General features: G+C 38.0%; 1 protein-coding gene across 1 annotated transcript in view; it reads right to left on the bottom strand.

The window, feature by feature from the left end:
* Positions 1–347: 347 nt before the first annotated feature.
* Positions 348–25,388, bottom strand: part of LOC140155594 (probable ATP-dependent RNA helicase DHX37) — a 59,390-nt gene continuing 34,349 nt past the window's right edge. Inside the window, exons 14-27 of the mRNA XM_072178498.1 lie at positions 24,468–24,533; positions 20,838–20,916; positions 20,177–20,322; positions 18,853–18,897; positions 14,537–14,599; positions 12,678–12,834; positions 10,380–10,447; positions 8,530–8,582; positions 7,329–7,489; positions 5,628–5,765; positions 3,534–3,628; positions 2,701–2,774; positions 1,579–1,676; positions 348–1,115 (exon numbers count right to left, since the gene is read on the bottom strand). Of these exons, the coding sequence (XP_072034599.1) occupies positions 1,021–1,115; positions 1,579–1,676; positions 2,701–2,774; positions 3,534–3,628; positions 5,628–5,765; positions 7,329–7,489; positions 8,530–8,582; positions 10,380–10,447; positions 12,678–12,834; positions 14,537–14,599; positions 18,853–18,897; positions 20,177–20,322; positions 20,838–20,916; positions 24,468–24,533 (1,338 nt within the window). The 3' untranslated portion in view covers positions 348–1,020. The remainder of the gene's footprint in view (positions 1,116–1,578; positions 1,677–2,700; positions 2,775–3,533; positions 3,629–5,627; positions 5,766–7,328; positions 7,490–8,529; positions 8,583–10,379; positions 10,448–12,677; positions 12,835–14,536; positions 14,600–18,852; positions 18,898–20,176; positions 20,323–20,837; positions 20,917–24,467; positions 24,534–25,388) is intronic.

Below are 25,388 nucleotides of genomic sequence, written 5' to 3'. Positions count from 1 at the left end.
CAAGTGCGTTGGCATGGTTGGATTGACACGCTATTGAAAGCTGCATTCATTCAATTGGAATTCCAATTATAGACCCCCTCCGATTGCCTTGTGTTCAGTAATGATTGTGCATCACACTTTGTCTATACTGTAAAAGTGGACATTTTTGCGCTACATTTATTTTTGTGTTTTTTTAACATGGAAATGACAACACACACGTATATACCTTTTGTGTGTATTATGTCAATGTAAGGAAACTTTAAATTGTGAATTCAAAATTCAAAAACAAGGGAAACACTTACAAACTGGCAAAGCGCAAAAAAATATTTACGTTAAAATTTCCACTTTTACAGTATATGTAAACCAACCTTAGGCAGTAGAGAATTTATCAAAGCAACATAAGTACAAAGTTTTTCAGTTTTGCAAACAATTGCAATCTCATTTGAGGGCAGCTTTCAGGGTCAGAATTTCGTTTCACAGTGCGAGAATCAATCTTAATTGCAGAATACATTTGCGGGAATTATTTGATTGTTGCAAATCAATTTCTGTGTAAAAGTTTGCGAGAATCAACTCTGATTCACACAAATCTGTTTACGAGGATCGATTCACGGATTCTCGCCAAAATTCTGACCCTGAGCTTTTGCACAAGTACAGAGACCAAATGGCCTATAGACCTTTTCAAGAGAACTTTCGATAAACACAGATCATGTGGTATCATCAAAAAATAGTCAACCAATCAATTTCTGTCAAGTTGAATGCACATTCAATGTGCTGCGTTAAGCAAGAGTAACGGGGTATATGATTGGTGTGAACAATCATACCACGCCATGCGCATATGGTGGCGCTTGTCAAAGTCGCTGTTGCCAGTGTGATTGTTTGTGGTATTTTTATTTATCGCATGCGACATCTTTCTAAACTCATTTCCGACGATTTCTTAATCAGCTGCTGAAAAGGTCTATGTTGTTGTTTTTGTTTGTTTTCAAGATGGAAACAATCTCTCACAATGATTTCCTCAAAAGATGGCAGTCATCTTCTGTTGATTCAGTCTGACGAGTCCGTATCAATGGGAGGCCAATTACATGCCAGCTCCATGTGCACACCTTGTGGTAACCAGTCACAGTAGGCTTTGAGCAAGTCTGCAGAAAAGAAAAAGTGCATAATTTTTAGATCAATGTAAGTTCATATAAATAAGTGCATGTAAAAGGCAGAGTTCACATAGGAATATACGGTATTCGCTATATGCTATACGGGTGAGATAGTGGGAAAATATAAAAGTTTTTATATATTCAAAAATTTAACCCAGTAAACCAGAACATTCATATTAATTTGATGGTGAAAAAACCAACCTAAAATCTGTTTTAAGGGAACGACTGACCCTGTTTTAAGGGAACGACGGACCCAGCTTTTCTGTTTTGGGATTTTTAATAAAATTAGCTGCATGCATGTAAAAATCAATTTCAAATCAAGACTTTTATTGCCAGTTAAGACTAACTAAAGGATTAGGATTTAGCTATGTTTCATTTGGCAAAACAGGATAATATTTTTTTAATCCCAAAAAAATTAGTTCTGTATTTTTCTGGAATAGGGAATAATACCTACATTTCTTGTCTGTTTTCCATGCCTGTATTAGGGCATCTCTGTTGTCTACTTCTTCACTGATCAGTGCATTCAGTAGCGTCTGTGTACGAGGCTGCAAGCTGAAATCAAATCAAATAAGAATTGAAACCGTTTCAAAGCCTACAAATCTTTATCTGATTATTAAATCAGCTTAAAGACAGCATACATGTAATTTTGCATCTGTCTTTTCTTGCGACATACTCTGCATTGGCCTTTTCCATCTGAAATTGGTCATACCCCTCTGGAAGATTTAAGAATTAAGTCTTTCGCAGATGGAGTATGTTTTTGAAATGGATTTGACAAGGCAAGGGTTAATTATTTTAATTGTATATATTCCACAACTGGAGTATTTCAAATGAAAGTTACCCATATTCTATATAAAAACAATACTCCCTCTGTGGAAGACTTACGCCAATCTTTCACAGGGAGAGGGTGGTTTTTGAATGGAATAGCCCGTTATTGATTCTCTGCTGTATTTTCTGATTTTCCCTCAGATGGTTTATGCTTCATTTAGGGCTTTTGCAGACCTGCCAACCTACCAAAGTTAGAAAGAGGGACATTGAGGCCAAAACCTTGTACATGTACACAAACCAAGTACCGACAAATTCAAATAATTGAGGTGTGCAATACGTTCAGAATTCAGGGAAGCGTTTGCAGGTCTAAATTTATCACAATAGACTAAAGAGAATGTTATAACAAAATTTTAAAGTGAATTTTGCATCATTTTCTGCTGTTCTTACATTTAAATTTGCCATCACTGAAATTTTCAGAAAGCAGGACTGTCCCTCTTTTTCACTTTGGAAAACCCCAAATGAGGGACAGTCCCTCAAAATGAGGGACAGTTGGCAGGTCTGCTTTTGATCTTCTTTCTCAATGTTTTTGGCCCCAGCATTTGTCACTCTGGCAAAATGCACACAGATCGTCATGCTATTTACTGGTCTTGGGGGTATAGTTGATACACTTCCGAGGCATATTGTTGCTTGCTTTGTCAAACATAAGCCCTTAGTTCTGATATCTCCCCAAGTATTTACCAATGTCTTATTTCAAATTTGGAATTTTTTCCCCTTGCATGGTGGTCCCGGTATGCCTTTACCCATGACTTACTTTGCCCATGTCTTGACCATCGTACTAGGTGTTGAAGAGAGACTAGATGTGTACTTCTGTAGAGATGAAATAACCTGCCAACAAAATATCAAACACCATAAGTGCACTGCTAATGTTATCACTTCAAAAGTTCTATCAGTGATTTGAAAATCAGATTTGTGCACTTTTTGGAGCACTCACTAAAAATGATATGGATGTACGGCCACATCGACTCAACTTATGTCAACAAATAACCCCCTTTTTGTTTTACTGTCATTCTCTCTCTCCAAATGACCCCTTTTTTGTTTTAGTGTCATCAAAAGACTCCTTTTAAAAATAATTTTGAACAAATGTCTGAGAATTTCTCACCAAATGACCTTAATTTTTTCTCTAAAATCCTCTAAATATCTTTTAATTTTTTTACTTTTTGAAAATTTTGAATCAAACATTTGTCAACTTTTATAGTTTGACCCAAATATTTTCTGAGTCTCATGGAAAGACCCCCTGTTTTGGTAGAATTATCCTGTCTAACAGAAAGGCCCCTTTGGGGGGCCCTCTCACCAAATGACTCATTTTTTGGTGTTAAATCTCTCACTAAACGATCCTTAGTTTTGAACTGGTGTTCGCACATCCCCGTCACTTCCAACAAAGTCGAGTGCCCCCTGGTTTCTGCATGTACAGAACCTTATGCAACACATAGCTGAATGGAGCTTTGCTGATTAAAATTTTTGGTTTGAAAAAAAAAATAGTAGTCAAAGGATTTGCCATTCTGGTTCCATCCATCTTTCACCTTGTGATTATATTTTGACTATGACACACATAGACAGTATATATTTGTATACTAAAGTATTTACCTTTCCTTCCAGCAGAAACCTGGCAAACCATTTGTACCTATCTAGACATCTAGGGTACTCCAATTCCTGAGCTGGTATTAGCCATGCATTGCGTCCTACAGAAAATGTATATACATGTAATTACATGATTAACTCTCTCCATGCAGGTGTCGACTGCAGAAGACAAGCTCCCAAATTGTTTTTTTATTCAAAAATTTCGGAATTGTAAATGTTTATATTTGGAATCAGCATGAAAAATGCATTAAAATGAGTACAAACAAGCCCAATATTGGTTCAGTGGTTCTTGATATAGATCTTGATGTTTTGAGAAATATCTCAAAACTTGTACTATTTATGTTGAAGCCTATCACTAGTAAGCATAGCATTAATGAATCAAAGTACAGTCCAACCTCTTTTACCCCCTCCCCCCAACATGACCAAGCATTGGCTGGATATGTGAAAAAATCTGGAAAATGAATCATGCATGATTCTGCATTGTACTGAAGAGCTAAAATTAGTACAAAACTGATTCAGAGCATATCATTAAAAACATATGAACTTGAGATTATAATCAGATCTACTGGACTTGCGTTTCTATGCAGTGGCAATATTTCACATCCTATATCTCGGATGCATCAATCAGGCCAACTGATGTTAATGCGGCAAAAGTTTGTTAACCTGTGATGCGAATGTTGTGTCACAGGTCGAAGATGAGCCAAAACTATGAGGGATCTTCTTGATAGCTGAACAGTAGGCCCCTGCCAAGTTCTGACGTAGCCCGCCTCCCCATTCGTTTGACAACAAGGATGTCAAAATATTAGATCGTGAAAGCAGATGGTTTGAGAAGCGATTTATGTAAAACGGGCCTTCACTTAACAAGGGAGGCGGGCTATGTCACCAGCCCTCGAATTAACCCACGGCACCCACAGCATTTTGCCGTGGGTGCCCATCCCCACTGCCATAATGCCCTCAAAATATGTCCTTTACCCAAGGCAGTCACTTGCCATGCCCTCTAATGAAGTTGCCGTCCGGTGCCCCAGCCCTGCCCCTTCATAATAAAATCATCTATCTATGTTTGTGTGTGTTTTCTTCACTTTTGAGAAATTGCCTTGGCGCCCTTCTCAAATTTTCAACAGTTGCCATGATGCCCTCTTGAAATATTACAAACTGCCGTGCTGCCTTGCCTTTTGAGTGAAAATCCAAGGCAATTATCAACTTGCCCTAAAAAAGTTGCTGTGCCCCTTCAGATCCTTAATTCAAGGCCTGTATGTCACAACTTGGCCTACTTTTCAGCTATCAAGAAGATCCCTCACAGGTTTGGCTCATCTTCGACCTGTGCATCACAGGTCAATGAACTTTTGCCACATTAACATCAGTTGGCTTGATGATGCATCCGAGATAGGATGTGAAATACATGTATTGCCACTAATAAAAACATAGGTCCAGTAGACCTGATTATAATCTCAAGTTCATAGTTATTAATACCTGGAGGAATGATAATCTTCATAATCGCATTTAAAAACATGTTTTTCCATGAACATCACATGGCCATATAACAGAAAGATCTGTATACAAGAGATCTGCTTTAAATTTCACACCACCAAATAGTATTATATGGTTGTGCGCCCTGAATGCATTCTCAGAAAAACTGATTGATGGCCAAAAGTAAGCATTAAAATGAGCAGAAATTTGCATAACTTTGGCTAAATTTGGATTGCTCATGATTAATAATATCAAATCCTGCAAGTGTACACAGATGGGAGAGATCAAGTATTTTTTAATGATTTTAGGCAGCCTTTTCTATACAGAAACACTGGCATGATTTTGGATGTAAATCAGGTAATTCAAAAAAACATCATAGACTTTGAGGGCCAGTCGTAAAAAATAATGATGGTCAACCTATATTTATTCTCAGTCAGCGGGATCAGGCTAGGGCTAATTTCAACCATCATAGCTGTCGCTAAGAACTAAGTCGCTCCTGCGAAGAAAATTGATGTTTTCTTGAGGCAAATTTAGTACATATCTCTATGGGGATTTATTTGGTAGTGTGAGATCATAAAGTGCCGCTATCTACATGAATACAGTGTACCTACAACCCATCAATACTATACTCACCAAATGTACAGGTCATGTGACAATGTGGCACTCCTGAGTCCGAATGATAGGTTGGTATGGGTTGTTCTAATGGCTTGGAGAAGGTACATAGATGAGGCACTAGTAGAGGGAGCCACTGTGGTTCAATAGCTGTCACACCTGTCAAATTTTAATGAGTCAAATTGGTGTGGAGTCCCTTTCACAAAGCTTTTTATAATCTATTATTTTGTACTGAACTCATTGGAAAACTGCAAATCCCAACTTTCCTACAGGGTTGCTGGTAATAGACCTTTTCAAGTCAAAAGTTTTCCAAAGTTTGTTATGGATGACCCCATTTACAATTCCGGGTCATCGACGCTAACGCAAACGCAACTATTACGTCTGAACACAAATCTGCATGAAAGACATGGTCAAGCATTGGGTATGACTTGTGCATGAGATTGATATTTATATTGCGAAGACCACACAAAGACCAAATCAAATGTGCTGCAGATGACACACATTTGCATTTTTCTTTTACTGTCACATCGTGAAGTGCCAAATAGTGGAAGTGAAAATATTTCTCTGTGATGACCCATGTTGATTTTGGCTAAATATGTTGTATTTTCACTCAAAAGGGTATGTGATTCCACTTGATTTATTATGCACCAATTTGACCCCCTAGCTTACTGAATAAATACTTTGATTTTCCGATCTTTTCTGATCTTGATTTGAAAAGGTCTATCCAAGGGAAAAATAAGCAGGCACCCAGGCTCTATTTGTGACTGGACACTACGAATCAGCTGTAAAGTCGGCCCGGTCAATTCTGTTTCGTGTTTAGAAAATATATATCATAAGCTTTAAAATAGCATATCATTTGACTTCAAACGATATCCAGAAGCGGGGTTATGGTTTGTTGAACTCAGCTCCTTCAACAAAATGGTAACTTTTTTCGGTTCTACGTGTGTCTCTTTTTCCACATTGCTGGTAATTAAGTCATAATTGACGGTCATTTCAAATCATCCCCAAGTCAACGAGGTTCAGGAATGTCCTCTCATTGTTATTGTTGGTTATACATACCTAGACAAAATACAATGCAATTGTAACCCACCACTTGAACAGGATTTAGCCAAAGCAAACAAAGACTAGAGCTATTTAATGATTAGACTACTATCCTCTTCAGCAATAGGATTATTGATTGGTTTAAATGCTATCAAATGAGAAACATGTCGCGCCTAATTGAGACACTTATGAATACGACCTGCACGCACATTTTGCACTGTATCTCAGAATACAATTTGCTGAGTTTACGGCTCATTCGTAGTGTCCACTCACATTTGCCCACTTGTTACCATGTTCTGGTTAGCCTCTTGTACAACATACCTCACACTTGCATGCCAGAATATATGCACAGTGTGTAACAATATATTTTCCGGTTCCCACAAAATCCACCTCAACTGGACTCTACTTTTTCACAAAAGTAGAGCCTGATCAAACCCTGTTATTTTTCTCTTGACTGGTGCCAGAGCGAGGGAAATGAGGGACAGAGGAGAGAAGCTTAAGGAAGAGAGAGATAGAAAGGTAGGAAGGTAGGGAGAGAAAGAGGAGAAGGGAGGGAGAGAGAGAGGAGGCAGACTGGGCGATAGAAAGAGGGGAGGTAGAGGTGAGGTGGTGATGGGTGATGGTCGGTAGGATGGGGTGGTGTGGATTTCAAGTGGCTTTGTCATCCTTTCTCATGCTTACCTCTCATGTATGGTTTCTTAGTTTCTATGATCTCTTGGTACACTACATATTCTGGTTGTTTCTTGGCAAGCACAGAGTTGGGATGGATGAATACAGCGCCCTCTATTCCAACGCTTTGATAAGCACCTCTCTCGTGGTTCTCTTGGTCCTCCGACATTCTTCTAAAATGATAAATTCATAGAGAATGAAAAGTCCAACTGTAATTTCATTATAAAATAAAATTAGTTACAGAGTCCTTTTGGACAAGAAATTTTTTCCCTGACCCGACAATACCCCATAACATCTACCCCGACCCATCCTTTTTAATTTTCTTTAACTCTGCTTTACCAGACAGAAACATGTCACTTGCTAACCCAACCCATCCTGAAAATTTTTAATTTTCTTTAACGTGACTCATCCAAACTATTTTGTGTGGACTGTACCACTTGGAAAAGAAATGAGAGTTAGAGAATAAGAGATACGATACGATATTGGATAGGCAGAAAACAAAATCCTATCTTTATTCTTATTCAGTTTCAGTATAATTTTTATATGTAAAATTGCCTTTTTGTGAGGACGTCCCTGTTGTTTTAAGTGAACAAAACCGCTGGGAACATCTAAGTCACCGGACCACAATCTTAGTTCTCGCACATGAATTTTCGTGAACGCATTATTGTACAATCATTGAGGATCAACAAGCGTGCCGCTGTTGCGTGGCAGCGCACACATAATGTAGTGTCATAACGTAGACCTGTAAACCAATCAAATTGTGTAGATTCTTGACAAGACATATCAAGTGAATAAGTATTTCTAATACTTTGGACAAAATTCTGATCAAGTTTGTTTTTCAAGGAAAGCAAATACAACAGAATGATGTGCATGCAGCATATCATCATGCAATTTGCCCATATACACCCATTTTATCTCTTATATCTTAACATATTTAACAACATGTTTTACATCTCTACTGTACTAACAGTGGTGGCACCAGGAAGTTTTTCGTGGGGGACATTGGGGGTGCAAAGTGAATGGGGGGCAAAATCAACTAATTTTGCGCAAAATTGCCACAAAAAGTGCTAATTTACGTAAATTTGGGTTTTTTTCTCAAAAGTGTGTGGGGCAAACTGGGGTGGGGGGGGGGGAAGAAAATTATTTGGGTGGAAATGCCCCCTTGACCCCCTCCCATAGCGCCGCCACTGTGTACTAATAGGGTAGCCATTACCTTGCAACATGATGAGCTAGGCCTGCAAGTACAATCTGTCGTAACATGTTGATCTGAATAAACACAAAGCAAAATAGAAGGATGGTTAATATAAACATACTAATTGATATCATTCTGTAGTTTACACACAAAAAATACATCTATATTATTTTCCATGTCATGCTGGTTTCATACTTTCTGCTGCTTGCCACTGAGCAGCGTGATGCTTCATCATGCCGCTTGCACTTGTCTGCAAGCAGAGGGGCACACCGCTCAGTGGAAATCAAATTGTGGAAATCAGACAGCTCCTTCCAGAGAAATGTTGGTGTTTGGAGGGAAATTTGCTTCCCCAATGGGCTACTCCAATTGAAATCTTCCTAGGGGTGTATGGATCTCAACTGGAATAGCCCAATTAGGAAATTATGGTAAATATTGCTACTTTTGCAGGAAATTTGGCTTACTTTTCATGGATCCATGGAAATAAACAATTTTTTCCTTGGGAAAAGGGAATTTGTATATCTATTCTAATATATTCTAACACAATTAGCTCCCTTAGGCAATTAAAAAAAACACCCTGTAATACGGGCCCGACCAATCTAGATTTTCTGTTTCAAGAAGTTTGTTAAGGCCAGAGTAATGGAAGACACATTCGTCCACGACCGAATTTGAGATTTTTTGATATTTATCAACACTAAGATGTATTCTTTCACTTGAAACTGATAAAATACAACTTGCTAATATTTATTCGTATTTTTGCTTGATTTATTTCACTCTTTTCAACTCTAAAAAGTCACATGGCTCAAGACAGCTTAGTAAATTGGCGGAAATAATGAGTCAGAAATGCGCGAATCGCGAAATATTGCTTGCGGATGCTTGCTTGCATGGATCGTGTCGCTGATCGCGCAAGAACGCTGCGCGTATGTCCAACGCAGTCAAGGCGCATTCGGTATGTTGTTAACGCCAGCAAATGTGGTGTAAACAAAACAAAAATTTGCAGACAAAATGCCACTTAGATTTTTTAATTATTTTGAATTTTGGCGCACTGAAAGCAGAGATTATAGATTCATTGGTGCAAAAAGATGCATATTTAGACCATGCACCAGATACAGCTTTTACAAGTGTGAAAGTCTTACCGTTTTAAAATTTAAGGACGTTTTGTGCATAATTTTGACATTTTTACTAAAACATCGATTTCTCAGAGTTCACTTTTGACAATATTATGCGATTTTTGTGACAAGATAACTCGAAAAATATGCAAGCAAAGGGTAAACTTTTGCACTATCCTTTAGAGTACATCAAAGTCTAGGGAAGGTTTTTTCATTTTTTCAAAATATTTGTTTTAAACAAAAATATACACCATTATGTGCAATTTTTAGCTTAATAGAGTGACAAAATGGTTTTTTCACATGTTTTTTTCAATATTTCGAAAAAAGAGACGAATTTCAAAAAAATAAAAAAACCCTTCCCTAAGTTCATGTCTCTTCTTCATGAAAAGCTAACTGAATTATTTTTACTCCGAACGGATTTTTTTCTAAGTTGTCACAAAAAAATTGGGGTAAAAAAGTTTTGAATTTTTCAAAAACTTGAGATTTTTGAACAAATCTGACGTCACCATGGGATTCCTTGACTCATTTCCTTTCCAAAAATGTATAGTTTTATATACTTTGGACATACAATTAAGAAATAATGAAGCTCGAAAAGGTCCATGTTCTCTCCCATTACACTGCCCTTAAGTGGATTGAATTTGATGGAAATCGCTGAATGGATGTAAAGTCACCATTTGGGGCAAAATTAGATTTACTTTGACTGAAAAAAACATAAGCAAAGCACAAGAAAAAAATTGTGAAAAACATTGCAATTGGATTATTTACCTGTGTCTGAGATGGTGGAGGCATTTTTGGATTGACAAAGACGCCACATTTCGGATTAACAGCATTCACTGAAATGAAACAAACAAAACAATACAGGTGCAATCAGATATACAATTTGTTGTCACTTTTTCAAAATTTGATCTGCATTTATTTACTTTTACCAAGGATTCTGGAGTATTAACATACTATAGGTTAAGACTCGCATTCATACTGGGTTGTAGAAATGGCAAACAACCTAAAATGGAACAAACACATTGACCACATGACAGCAAAGGGGAATAGATCATTGGGCTTTAGAAAAAGAAATTTGCATGGGTGCACTAAAAGATCGGGCTTATTGTTCACTAGTTCATCCAACACTTGAGTATTGTGCAGAAGTATGGGACACACACACAGCAGACCAAATTTGTCAGATTGAAGCCATACAAAGACGAGCAGCCCATTTTGTGAAGAGAGATTATGATAGGCGTAGCAGTGTATCTGCCATGATTGAAGACCTGAATTGGAGAACACTAGCGGAGAGGAGGAAGATCACTTGCCTGACTGTCTTCCAAAAAGCCTACAAGGGTTACTTGTCCATACCAGATATGATCCAGAAGCTTGGTTGGGACAGCCTTCACGTCAGACGTTTATACTACCAATCCGTTATGTTCTTTAAAATCCAATATCAACTTGTCAACATCAGCCTGCCTCCATGTTACCAGTGCATCACATCCTACATCCGGCATAACCATCCCTGTGTTATCGCCAGCCCAGTGCAACTATAGATGTCTACAACTATTCATTCTTTCCAAGGACAATTTGTGTGTGGAACAATCTCCCCGAATCAGCTGTGTGTGCGCCTTCTATCTGTGCTTTCAAGCCCATAGCACTGAGTTCAATCAGTGCTATGTCGCCACCGGCCAGCCTGAAGACACTTTAAACCAGCCAGCCCACTTTTTACTCGCACCTTCTGATGTACAGCACCAAATTTATGTTTTTAGCACCGCACCGACTGTGAGGTCCAAACAACCCACTTCAAGTTTAGCTCAACGAGCTGTTATAGGAAGCCACCCACTGAAGACTGAAGACCAGTTCGAACGCTGCTGCACCCGGTCAAGCGCTCCATCAGGAGATCCCACACAAAATCATTTATTGAACTTCACTCATCCAAAGACTGTTTCAAGTATTCATTCATACCCACAACCCTCATTGACTAGAACAACTTGCCTCAACACATCATCAACATAGAAGAACCAAAGGCAATCAAACAGCAACTACAGAACCATTTCCAGTAATAAGCATCAAAGCACACACAATTCTGACTCGCCTTTCTCCACCTGGAGTGTTAAGCCGTAACGCAAAGAAGAAGAAGCCATTCATTTGCACAAATGAAGTCAGTGGCTGATCTCTCCAATGTACAATCACAAGATGATGCTAGACTTGGATCAAGACTCGAGTAACATATAGCATGTATTGCATCACAATCATAATCTGTAATCTGGAAACTAGTGTGATCCAGCCTAGCAACTGTCAATCAAACAAAATTACGAGTAAGTCAGTTTCACTATTGAAGTAGTACGCAAGCATTGCTATCTGCAAATATATGTAAATTTTAGGCTAAAAATTTGCCCAAATGCCAGCGAAGTGACTTAAATTTTTATACAGGGATTGAATACAAGTGTCGCAGTCCTGCTGTTACTTTTATTACATTTTTACACATACATGCACTACTCAAAAAAAATTTAATGGATCACATTGTGCACTTGTTCACAGGTAGCAATGTGATGTCCTGGTGAAAGTGGAATGTAAAAGTGCTTTATGATGCTATCTGTTTTGAAGATACTATATAAATTCCAACATTTATGTTATTTAGTATTATTTATGATGTGTGCACGGTTTTGTTTTATTCACCAGTAGTACAACCTCTAATTTTCTTGAATGAATTTTACTCAATGCGGTAGTTCCCTCGCCTTGCAGCATTGAGATCCCGGGTTCAAGCCCCGGCCGTGCCCAAGGACTATGTGCATTTGGTTTATCCTGATTCCATGCTCGCTCTCGCAGGTTTCCTCTGGGATCTCCGTTTCCTCCTGCTTTCAAAAAATCGGTGATTAGTTGTTTGGTTATCAAAAACTTCCTTCACCAAATGGAATTTGGGGAGCTGCACAGATAATTAATAGATGTTACAAGTGCGGAGAGGTCTGCACCAGATTTGGCTGCAACTGGCCTAGTTGATGCAATCTAAATGTGATGATTCACCATAGCAGTGAAATTACAGCGCTTTGAATCCTTCAAGATCTGGAATATTTATTTACAAACCTGCATTAGTTAACTGTCTCCTCAATCTTCTGATTTCAATCATGGCTTTATATCGCAGTCCATGCGAGGTACAGAAGGGCGGGGTACATCCAGAATATTCTGTGGCTCCTACGGCACCTAACAACACCATCAGATCACCTAGCAACAAGGAATTACCCTGTGAGAAACAATGATTACATCAAAATTATCACTATTGTGTCACATCGTACAGCACATAAGTACAGCACATAACTGGTACCTTTCAAAAGATGCTCTTTGGTACATTCATGTATTTTTTGTTTGTTTTGGTTTTGTGTTTTGAACATAGTACACATCTAAAAAAAAAAGAAAACTCCCATTTGAAAATCACTTGTATATGTTAGCAGGAATACAAAGAACAACAAATTAAGATGTGATTTATATTTGAAGAGCTTGTTTCCAAACCATGTTAAGTCCACAACCACATATTTCTCATTTACTTGTGGGATACAATCACAATTACTTTGACATGTTTGACATTAGCAACAATGAGTTGTACTATCAACAAGCCATTATTTAGCATAACAATTCTGCTAAACAATATGCAGACTATTGTTCTCATTTGGGAACCAAAGGCCTCACACAGTACTGTTACTGTGCATCCATCCACTGTTTGCTTTGTAATGGTGCATCCACATGAAATTATTATACCTATAGAATACAGCCCATTGCAATAGCGTACAGGTAAATCAGAAACATGTGTTTGTGGACTTAACATGGTTTGGAACCAAGCTCTTCATTTGTTGATCGATACCTATTAAATTAGAAATAAATTGTGCCGTGTCATGACAAAAGGAGACACTTTTGGGCAGGTTATCAATTTTGAGGTTTTAACATATCTTAAATATAGAGAAATTCCCAATGAAATCGGACATTCCTAAGCGAAGATATTAAGTTCGTAAGTTATGGTATTATAAAATTGAAAATTGAGATATTGGCCTTTAAAAATATTATTGACAATGTTGAGAGTAGGAATTATATACCTTGAAAAATGTCTCAAAAAATACAAGATACCAGTTATATTCTGGGATTACATTAAAAATGATAATGTAAAAAACTATTAAATGACAATGTAATCACTACTTAACAATTATAATGGGGTTTTCCAGTTGGATCTATAAACCCTTCACACACAGGGGTGCAGACTTCCAACAGAATTACCCATTCAGGAAAACCCATTTGAAATTCACACTCCCTGTGTGGAAAATTAAGGTCATGACTTCCATAGGGGGAGTATGTTTTTCAACTGGAATAACCCATTTTGGAACAGACGACACTGAATGGGTGACTCCATTTGAAATTCACACTCCCTGTGTGAAAAATTAAGGTCATGTCTTCCATAGGGGGAGTATGTTTTTCAACTGGAATAACCCATTTTGGAACAGACGACACTGAATGGGTGACTCCATTTGAAATTCACACTCCCTGTGTGAAAAATTAAGGTCATGTCTTCCATAAGGGGTGTATGTTTTTCAACTGGAATAACCCATTTTAGAGCAGACGACACTGAATGGATGGCTCCATTTGAAATTCACACTCCCTGTGTGAAAGATTAAGGTCATGTCTTCCATAGGGGGTGTATGTTTTTCAACTGGAATAACCCATTTTAGAGCTGACAACACTGAATGGGCGACTCCATTTGAAATTCACACTCCCTGTGTGAAAGATTAAGGTCTTGTCTTCCATAGGGGGTGTATGTTTTTCAACTGGAATAACCCATTTTAGAGCAGACGACACTGTCTGGGTGACTCCATTTGAAATTCACACTCCCTGTGTGAAAGATCAAGGTCATGTCTTCCATAGGGGTGTATGGATTGCAACTGGAATAACCCATTACTTACCTGTCCGGCCCACACTTGTTTGTTCTTAGCAATCCTAGCATGCTTCTTCCTATGTTCTGATTTCTGAATTAAATGAATACAAAAAGAAACAGATCAAATTAAGGTTAGCCGAGAGTTTTTCATGCGCTTGATTTCAGAGTGGCGTAAGTTCATAACAGAAACAGCCATGCAGAAAATGAACAAGCGTACTGGGACGTAGGCCTAGTTACAATAGAATATTGATCCACGGTCAAGACATGAAACTTGGCTTAGCTTCGTGCCCGGAGCTCGTGAGTCGGGGCGGGCGGGGTTATGATGAGGGGCGACATGCGGGTCGGATGCCGGGGAGGGTACAAGCCATTTTCGTGTTGATTTTGAATTTATAGCCTTGATATCTTTGATGAAATAAATCAATGCTGCTATTCCCCTGATTACAATGTAATAGGGTACAACAATAATATCAACAACAATATCAAAAAGCAATTATTTGCAAATCGAATTTGGGAAGAATATTCAAAAAGACAGACTTAGCAGGCCAACAAATTTCTGAATTATATAAAGTGAAAAACAATCAATCACGATTCACTGCAGTCAGCGAATCAATCAAATAAAACTAAAAAGAAAGGAGCAAGAAAGAATAAAGAAATAGTGAAAAGAGAAAGAAAGAGAGAGAGAGAAAGAAAAAGAACGAAAAAGAAAGTAAGAAAGAAAAAGAAAGGAAGAAAGAAAGAAAGAAATGAAAAAAAAAAAAAAAAAAGAAAAAGAGAAAGAAAAGAGGAAAGAAAGGAAGTAAAAATGAGAAAAGAGAAAAAAAAAAAGAAAGAAAATTCAGCCACATGGGGACTCGAACCCACAAAAATTGTTCATAACAGATTCCCAGTCCAACGCTCTATCCACTGGACCATACATCAGCTTACGCAATTTCTTATTCTCGAGCGGATATGTAACTATAATTTGATGTAATTACTTGATTACAATCGCGTCCGCACAATGGCTCTTAGAATAAACACGCATGTCGGCGCTGAAATTTTGAACGAACTGATGGAGGAAAAACCTTGTTTTTGCAATACTAGCTTCAATTTGGAGTGAAAATCAAATGGGATAGCAATTGGCAGAATGTTGAGAAATAATGTAGGTATTCAGATGTCTAAATTAACGCCCGTTATCAAGATTTCACAAAACAGTTTTTTCTCAGACAAGATTCTCGAAAATGTTCCCCAAAAACGGGCTTTTTAAATTTGATTGGTACTGTATTTGATTCTTCCCCATGGCAACATTATTTCTTTAATCGATTTGTAGTACAATACAAACAAGGCGGTTCTCGAACCACGAGTCTCGCCTGCTTTCGCGATTACTTTTGGTAGAGGTAAATGAATTTGGTGGTTATCGGCTGGGCACGATTATCTGGCTGATGGTGACCGTATACCCATTAAGTTTCATGCCCATGCAACAGGTTTTACTAATTTGACCTCAGATGACCCTGGTGACCCTGAAATGACCTTCCAAAAATTTGGCTTTAAATGTTGACTGTACCCACGAATTTCATGCCTATCTGAAAGTTTTTACTATTTTGTCCTCAGATGACCCCTGGTGGCCTCGAAATGACCTTCCAAAAATTTGGCTTTAAATGTTGACTGTACCCACCAAGTTTCATGCCCGCACAACAGTTTTTACTAATTTGACCTCAGATGACCCCAGGTGACCTCGAAATGACGTTCCAAAAATTTGGCTTTAAATGTTGACTGTACCCACCAAGATTCATGCCCAACCAACAGTTTTTTCTAATTTGACCTCAGATGACCCCTCGTGACCTCGGAATGACCTTCCAAAAATTGAGCTTTAAATGTTGACTGTACCCACCAAGTTTCATGCCCGCACAACAGTTTGTACTAAATTTGACCTCAAATGACCCTGGTGACCTTGAAATGATCTTCCAAAAATTGGGCTTTAAATGTTGACCGTACCCACCAAGTTTCATGCCAAGACAACAGTTTTTACTCATTTGACCTCAGATGACCCCTAGTGACCTCAAAATGACCTTCCAAAAATTTGGCTTTAAACGTTGACTGTACCCACCAAGTTTCATGCCCGTACAACAGTTTTTACTAATTTGACCTCAGATGACCCCTGGTGACCTTGAAATGACCTTCCAAAAATTTGGCTTTAAATGTTGACTGTACCCACCAAGTTTCATGGCCATATAACAGTTTTTACTAATTTGACCTCAGATGACCCCTGGTGACCTTGAAATGACCTTCTAAAAATTTGGCTTTAAATGTTGACTGTACCTACCAAGTTTTATGCCCGTAGGACAGTTTTTTCTCATTTTACCTCAGATGACCTCTGGTGTCCCATATTGACCTTCCCAAAATTTGGCTTCAAATGTTGACTGTACCAACCAAGTTTCATGCCCATACAACAGTTTTTACTAATTTGACCTCAGATGACCCCTGGTGACCTTGAAATGACCTTCCAAAAATTTGGCTTTAAATGTTGACTGTACCAACCAAGTTTCATGCCCATACACCCCCTCTTGTAAATGCCGCCAAGTGTGGAGGTGTGTGTATATTCCAACTGGGGAGATTCACACACCCACATTCAAACTGGGGAGATTTTTTTACACAAATCTCACAGCAACCGCCATACTGTGGAGGTTGCTCTAATCAGAAAATGACAGGTGGTATACCCCCTATGGCTCAAAAACCCCATTTTGAGCTTATCTTCAACTGTGGAGCTCCACGGTTGTTAGCAGACTCCACAGTGTGAATGTGACAAAACGCACACACCTCCACAGTTGGAGGCATTTACAAACGCGACAGTTTTTACTAATTTGACCTCAGATGACCCCTACATGACCTCAGTGACCTTGACGCACTAACCAATACAAACCGGTTCTGTCTCGGGTCAAGATGCACCCACCCACCAAGTTTGAGGAACGTGCGACTCATAGTCTCCGAGAAAATAGGCGGAAGGCAAACTTTAACCAAAACTGTAACCAAATTTGTCACATACACACCCCCACACACCCGCCCCTACACCCCTACACACGGAAAAGTGATTATATAGTCTCCTGCCTTATCAGGCGAGACAAGGAGGCGAGACAAAAATGAGAAAACAATCACTTGGCGTGGTTTTATACGGAGCGAACATTTGAAAAAAACTGCATGGAACGTGTTTTTGATCTTGTGAACATGGTGCGTAAAACTGATTTAAACGAAGGATTTTCAAACGGATTCTAAAATTTTTTATAAACACACAAAAATAATGTAAAGATACATCCATGCACCAACATTTGACTCACTGCGATATTTGATTGCTGAGAAAACGCGGTTTTAGAGAACAACTTTATACGCCTTTTATACGCTTTTTTATACGCTTTCTTCGTAACCTTAAGTATTGCCATTAAACAACATTGAATGGCTGTGCTCACTTCTTGCAAAGGTATTCTCTTGTAATATATATACTAGAGCAAATGTTAACTATTTGTGATCAATACTTACACAAGTGTATGTGTATACAACACCCATTGACTGAAACAACTTTTTCTTCCAAACTCTGCACTACTTGATTTTCAAGAAACCTTAAGTACAACATAGCCTGCACTAATGTTGCGATATTTAATTCTTGGACACAACATGTACATTTGTAAGCAAAGTGTGCATCCACAAGCATTTCACATGCATATGACGTTGTAAACTTTGAGCTTCTATGCATGACTTGAAAGAAAACCGATCATGTTATGCAATGTTGTTACTAAGCAACCGGTCGCTAAAGTCGGAACTTCTTTAAAGTACGCACATGCATTTGACACCATGCTCGGTACAGACACTTTTGCAAACTACTGCCTTTCTGACATTGTTTCTGATTGGTTAAATATGTGACATATTCATCTGGGTGACCAATTAAAATACAAATTCTAAATATTAAAGTTCAATCCTTTTCAGCCCTACCTCGATTCTTAACATGATGCTGATTGGCCCAATAAATTGTAACAGCCTTGTTTTAGCCAATCAGCAGGTAGAATACATGGGGTTAACAGTCAATCCCATATCATTATTAGTGGATGTGCATGATCCACTGATGGGATTTACAAAGTTAGCTTCTACTGACATTTAACCCCCTGAGCACTACCTGCCGATCTAACATTGCCACCGATTGGTCAGTTACATGATATCTTCACTTTAATCACCAATCAGAATGGAGCTATGCAAATAATTCACCCCAATATTTTGTGTGGTGAAATTATTCTAACAATGTTGCTGATTGGTCCAATTGATAATGAAAACTTCTTTTTGGCCAATCGGCAGGTAGTTCTAATAGGGTTAAGACAGACTTACCTCTTCATCTGTTTTGGTCTGCATGTCACTGACATCAAAGATTTCCTGCCACAGACAAGAGACAAAAATTATTATTTTGATTTCATTAACAGTAAAAACATATTGGAAACCTATAGTAAGTAAAGAAAATAATGAGCAAACCCACTACTACTATACTATGATGTCATGATGCACACTTCAAGATTTTCTTTAACAAGTAGGAAAATATACTAAAATAATATGTGAAGTAGGCCCTGCTTTAATATCACTTTCACAATTCTAACACTTCATTATCATAATAATTATAAGCTATTAAGTTTAACCACCCACCAGGAAAAACATACCAACTGAAAAGAAACAGATAATCCAACAAAATGTATCAATTTTAGATAAACAACACTCATGGCAGAAACAAGATATATCACATCAAAGCCCATTCCATGAGCAACTGCAGCTTTTTAAACTTTTCTCACCAGAATTGCAAATTTTCTAACAGTTTTAAACCAGGGCAACAAAGTAAGAATTATGCTTTGATTTGTGAGTGTATATATTATTAGCAGTGTCAGACAGTGCTTGAAATAAGCACTTATCTTGTTCGCTTGTCCAAAATTCACTGAGGATCCATGATGAGCCATACACTTGTCTGACGGAAAACAACTGTATTTTACCTCCCAATTCATGATTAATAAATAAATAAAACTTGACATGTCGTGTTTTAAATGTCATTTGTATCCTCAGGATCTACTTGTACAATTTCTCATCACTGCTATAGGCAAAATATCAATTCTCGATCATGAGAGCCAACTTGGGTACGCACAAGTATTTGCGTCGAGCGTACTATGCAACGACCGACACTTGCAATGCAAACACAGCTTTTGAGAATTGACCAATCACACGGTTGTTGCTAGGTATGATCAAAGTTCAGTCATGTAGATCACGCGAGTGTGTTTTTCTGTAAAGTATGCTGACACAGAAGGTACATTCTCTCATGATTGAGAATTAGTTATTTTGCCTAAAGCACACTATATGCAGTGATATCCGCTTGTTCAGCATGTACAGTTCCCAATACTTTTAATTACCCATTTCACCAAATCATTTAATGGTATCAGTGATGGAGTTTCGCATGATCAGAATGGTGAATTCCGAATCTAGCACAGATTTCCAAATTCTTAGTTATGGATTTACAAGAGCAAAAATTATCCAACAAATTTGATTTTCTGCAGCCAAAAATATCACACATTTTTTGAGACAACTGAAATATATTCTGAGGACACACAGAATCTATGCTTAGGGTGCCGTCACTTAATAATTTTGGACACTGGTGTCAGATAACCACAAAACTTACCCGGACAGTGAGAGCCGATACCAAGGCTATCACATATGGCAAACAGTTTTCTTGCTCTCCCATAGCAATCATCTTGGCATAACATGGCGATACAGGGAAGCAAGCCATTGCCTTACCAACTGGTGTTACTCGTGTTCCAAATGATTCTACAAGAGAAACGGGAAAGCTTACTCTCAGTCACAACAAAGCTAGGATATTTACTTTAGATATATGTCGAGATAAAAAGAAGGAGAGAGAATGCAAACCTGAAGAAAGAGAGCAAAAGACGTACGGAGAGAGTATGACAGTGCTTCCCACTTTCCCCCTTTCCATTACTACATTTTTAGTCAGAATTAGAAGCACATCTTTAAGGTGAATCAATGGCAGGAGCCATAATTCTCCAGTTTCAGCCATTTAAAGCCATATTATAACATTTGCCGAGGAGGTCGCCTCAATATTTTTGACAATTCTGTTTTTTTACATGATTATAATGTACTTTATTAAACCAACATATCTGGCAAAAATTAAAATCCTAGGTGCCATAGTTTTGAATAAACGCAGGAACCGTTGTTTTATTATTACGATGGAAATTCCAATCCAATTCAATTCTTCATTGCTCCCAATTATTTCAATTCCAATCCAATTCAACCCAAATGTATAGTTGTTGAATTCACGATCTTACCTTTTTTAGCATCTTGAAAACTTTTCGCCCTAGATGGAGTGTCCAATGCACCAAGAGATATCAGTAATCCTTCCGCTGACTACACAGTTACAGTATAAACAAGAATTAAAATTGTAATGAGTATGAAATAAATGACCCATATGTTTCTAATCATTTATACTTACTGCTGTCATGTCACAATGTGCTCATAGCAAAACGCTCAAATGTTAACATTTGGAAGAAACGTCCCGGGGATGTTGCATTTTTCCAAAAGGGGGAAGGCGATTATTAGAAGTGAATTTTCAGTGAAAAAAGCTTCAAATCAGCGGCAAACTTAAGAAGAATTACTTATTTCCGGCTTAAGGGGGTTCGAAACGATGTTTCTGGAAAACAGACAAAACCATTTGAATAGATTGAATAAGTTAAGCTAAATACACTGAGCAAAATAGTTTTTGTTTGAAGGAAATCGGACATACGGTTGTCAAGATATACATGTTTTTAGTTTCTTTGTATTCTATTGTTTTTGCCAATATATTGATGAAGTTAATGAGGAAAATTGGCATAATGTGCTCATGAATATTCATGTTTGCCAATATTATACCAATATCTTATGAATAAACCTTCATACTACTTTTATTTTATATGATTTTGACATGAAACTTTGCCAATGTGTTTCTATGGCCTAAAACATTAACATGTGATTTTCCCGCCCATCTAATTTGCATATTTGCATAATTAATTAGCATTATAGCTAATTAAGTATGCAAATATGCAAATTAGATGGGCGGGAAAATCACATGTTAAAGGTTTAGGTCATAGAGACACATTGGCAAAGTTTCAGGTCAAAATTTAAAGGTAAAAAAAGTAGTATGAAGGTTTATTCATAAAATATTGGGAAAATATTGGCAAAAATTAATATTCATACATACTCACGATATAACGACGTTTCTGATTGGATTTGCGTCACGCAGCGTTGGAACCCAATTAACACGATCCACGATTTGCTAGTTCTGCGTACACGCGCATGTCACCGCGCCCATCTCACGCGGAGCGCAAAAGATGACGCATATCACGCGTTGACTCCCGGCCGTTGACCTCATGAGCCGTGCTGCTTCCTGCAAGTAGGCCTACTCATTTTCTTCCAATTTATGAAGGAAAACGGTATGGAAATGTTATTTAAACTTGTAAACCCTTATTATTTTCATCTGTATTGAATTGCTAAGAATGTTGGTATGTATGAGCGGGGTTCATTCATAGGATTTGAGCATGATCGCTGTTTATGCCCTCGGCTCACGCCTCGGGCATAAACAACGATCATGCCCTCAATCCTATGAATGAACCCCTAATTAATGAGCACATTTTGCCAATTTTCCTCATTAACTTCATCAATATATTGGCAAAAAACAATAGAATACAAAGAATCTTTCAACAGCAATATCTCAAAAACCGTTTGTCCGATTTGGCTCAAATTTTGGAATTAAGATTATTTTGCATATCTCTCTGCAACAAGTCTATTTTAATCTCAATCAGAGCAATTTGATTTTGCCTTTCGTACCACCTTAAATTCAAGATGTGGTAAATACAAATGTACAATGAAAATACATTTGTAAGTGCTTCATCAAACAAGAATCTGATGAGATTAGTGACATTCTACCATAATTAGGCAATGATGGAAGTTTAGGGACAGAAGCAACATAAACATCAGCAACAGTATCATCCAATTAATTCTAGGAGATATGTATATGTCTTGCAATAATAACAAAAATATGTAGATCCGATATTTTATTTACATTACTACATCCAAGCTGATTCCACAGAAATGAGCTATCAATATATGGAGGTCCTGCATGCATTCAACTTTTGGTCAAAGTAAATAAATCACTTTTCTAGTTACAGCATTTTTTCTAAACATCACCAACAAAATGGTACATTTATCATAATGAACCTGTAGCGTAGCCAGTGGGGGCAGGGTTGAAGAGTGTCTCCTGACAAAAAATGTCCCACTGACAAAAACTTAAAGAGAAAAGTGCCCCTCTGAAAAATGAAAAGAAAAGAAAAAAAAAAAAAAAAAAAAAAGAAGGGGAAGGAAAAAAGGAAAGAGGCTCCACATAATTGACAGGTGCATCTTCTGTGCTGCCCGTTTCCCACCAAAATTCACCCTGATCATGGTTCAAAACAGTGTAAAATACCAAATTGTTGCGCGCACATAAAGCCTTTTTTGGAAACTCAAAGACTTGGCTGGTCGCATCACTCACTCAAATTCCTGGCCTGGGAGATGTCCCCAAATTATGTTATCTTTGTTTTGAGAAACTATTACCTAGGCCAATCACTGTCTGTGACCATATAGAGTGAAACACTATACTTCCACAAAAAATGTGACTGAAAAGACTTTAAAAGAGCATTGCACTATTCTTTTTTACTGCACACTGTAGCGCCATCTACACAGAGCCTGATGCTGATATACCCGGGCAACCGCTGGACCATGATGATGCTGAAAAATGCTGATGAAGATGAGGCTTCTGTCAATCATCCTCGGAGTTGGATGCGGAAAAAAATGAAAACAGACCTATCGATTCCTCACCGAAGAGTCAGACTTGAACTGCTCCTATACCACCAGGCCTCTGGTAGACAAAACGCAAAAGTTTCCAACCGAACTTGCTTTATTTGCAAATCGTGCAATTACTCCTGCTCTGATTGAAGAGCTGCTGGCATTAGAACCATGTCAACCAGGTTTGAATCCAAATATCAGACCTTTAACGAGTCATGACTCAAGACTTGACTTTTCAAAAATGACTCGACTCGGATTTTCAAATTTTCCCCATAGAGATTGTACAGTGACTCGAATCATTTGACTCAACTCAAGATATTGCAAGAAATGACTCGACTCGACCATGAAATGACTGGACTCATTACAACTCTGGCAAATATAGACTATCCTAGAAATGACCAGGGGCGTGCGATCCAACAAGAATGGTACATCTCGCAGTTAAAAAATGGAATGAAATCATACCGCATCTGGCTTGTATACTCTCTAGTAAATAATCACGCCTACTGCTTCCCATGTTGGGTGTTTGCAAACCGCAAAAATAAGGAATATTCACCAACATTCGCTGAAAATGGATTTAAAAAATGGAAGAAAGCGACAGAGACATTCCGCATCCATGAACACAATTCAATCCATTCTGATGCTGTTACAGTATTGCTGCGGTTGAATTTGGGAAAATCTATCAATTCTGAACAAGTGTGTGCTCCAGAAAAACAAATCAAACACAATTGTCAAGTACTCTGCCGCCCACCTCCACCAAAAAGAGCTGGCTACGTCCCTGTAATGAACATGCATGTATTATTTTTAGATGATACAAATTGATCGTTATCAGCAAAACTTTATTTTAACTTGTAATAGTACCAGCATAATAGCTGAATCAGACAAACTAAACTACATGGAAAAACAGTGTCATGATCGATGGGAATATATAAAATAAACATAATTTATTCACCACGTTCGCTGTCACAAATAATAAAGGAGACAAGTACAAAAAGTGATCCCTGCCTGGGAATCGAACCCAGGACCTCAGGTTTACGAAATCTGTGCCTTAACCACCCTGAGGTCCTGGGTTCGATTCCCAGATGGGGAAACTAAACTACACTTACCTTCATAACCTGTATATCCGGGGATGTTGGGAAGGGAAAGTTCACAACCTTGTCAATGCCCATGTCCTGCAAAAAAACAATAATAATATTTTCCCCAAGTTTCAAATACACATTTTAACTTAAAGGGGCATTGTGCTCTCTATTTTGGCCATAGTCCGGTTTTAACATGTAGACCAAGTTTGTTTAAATAGTTTATTTTATTTTATTACCTTCACTGCACGTGAAAATATCAAAATGCGGTGTGTGGTGCAAAAGGGCAACCCCGAACAGGCATGCAGGCCCACTAGATGGGGGCCCTTATACACACACCAAATACGAGAAAAAGAACTAAAATTACACAATACATATATTATAAACACATTCAGCATTTCAACATCACAGTTCAATAGTTAAACAGATTTTTGTCTCTAAATTACTGCTTGGTAGGCTCTTGCTAGGGATCTATTAACCCCATGAGAACTACCTGCCTATCAGTCAAAAAGAAGTTTTCATTATCAATTGGACCAATCAGCAACATTGTTATAATAATTTCACCACACCAAAAAAATTGGGTGAATTGTTTGCAAAGCTCCATTCTGATTGGTGATTAAACTGAAGATATAATGTAATTGACCAATCAGAAGCAATGTTAGATCGACAGGTAGTGCTCAGGGGGTTAAAATAAGGCAACATTTTCTCATTCTTTTGTGTGTGTGTGTGTGAAATATCTAAGAGCCCCTCTATGTATGCACCTCGTTTATTCATGTTTACAGAGAAGATGGCTATGTAAAACCCCACAGCTGTAAGCTACCACCAAACATCCACCATGGCCATGTCAAAACAGAAATGGCTAGGGTGGTGATCACCAGTGTTGCCAAAACTTTTCAGCATCAAGGTGCGGCACATTGGCTCATGAGGCCGTGGTAAAGGAGTCTCAAGCAG

This window comes from Amphiura filiformis, chromosome 6, assembly GCF_039555335.1.
Source record: "Amphiura filiformis chromosome 6, Afil_fr2py, whole genome shotgun sequence".
Lineage (NCBI taxonomy): Eukaryota > Metazoa > Echinodermata > Ophiuroidea > Amphilepidida > Amphiuridae > Amphiura > Amphiura filiformis.
Note: the sequence above shows the minus strand (reverse complement) of the source record. Positions and strands in the feature narration are given on the sequence as shown.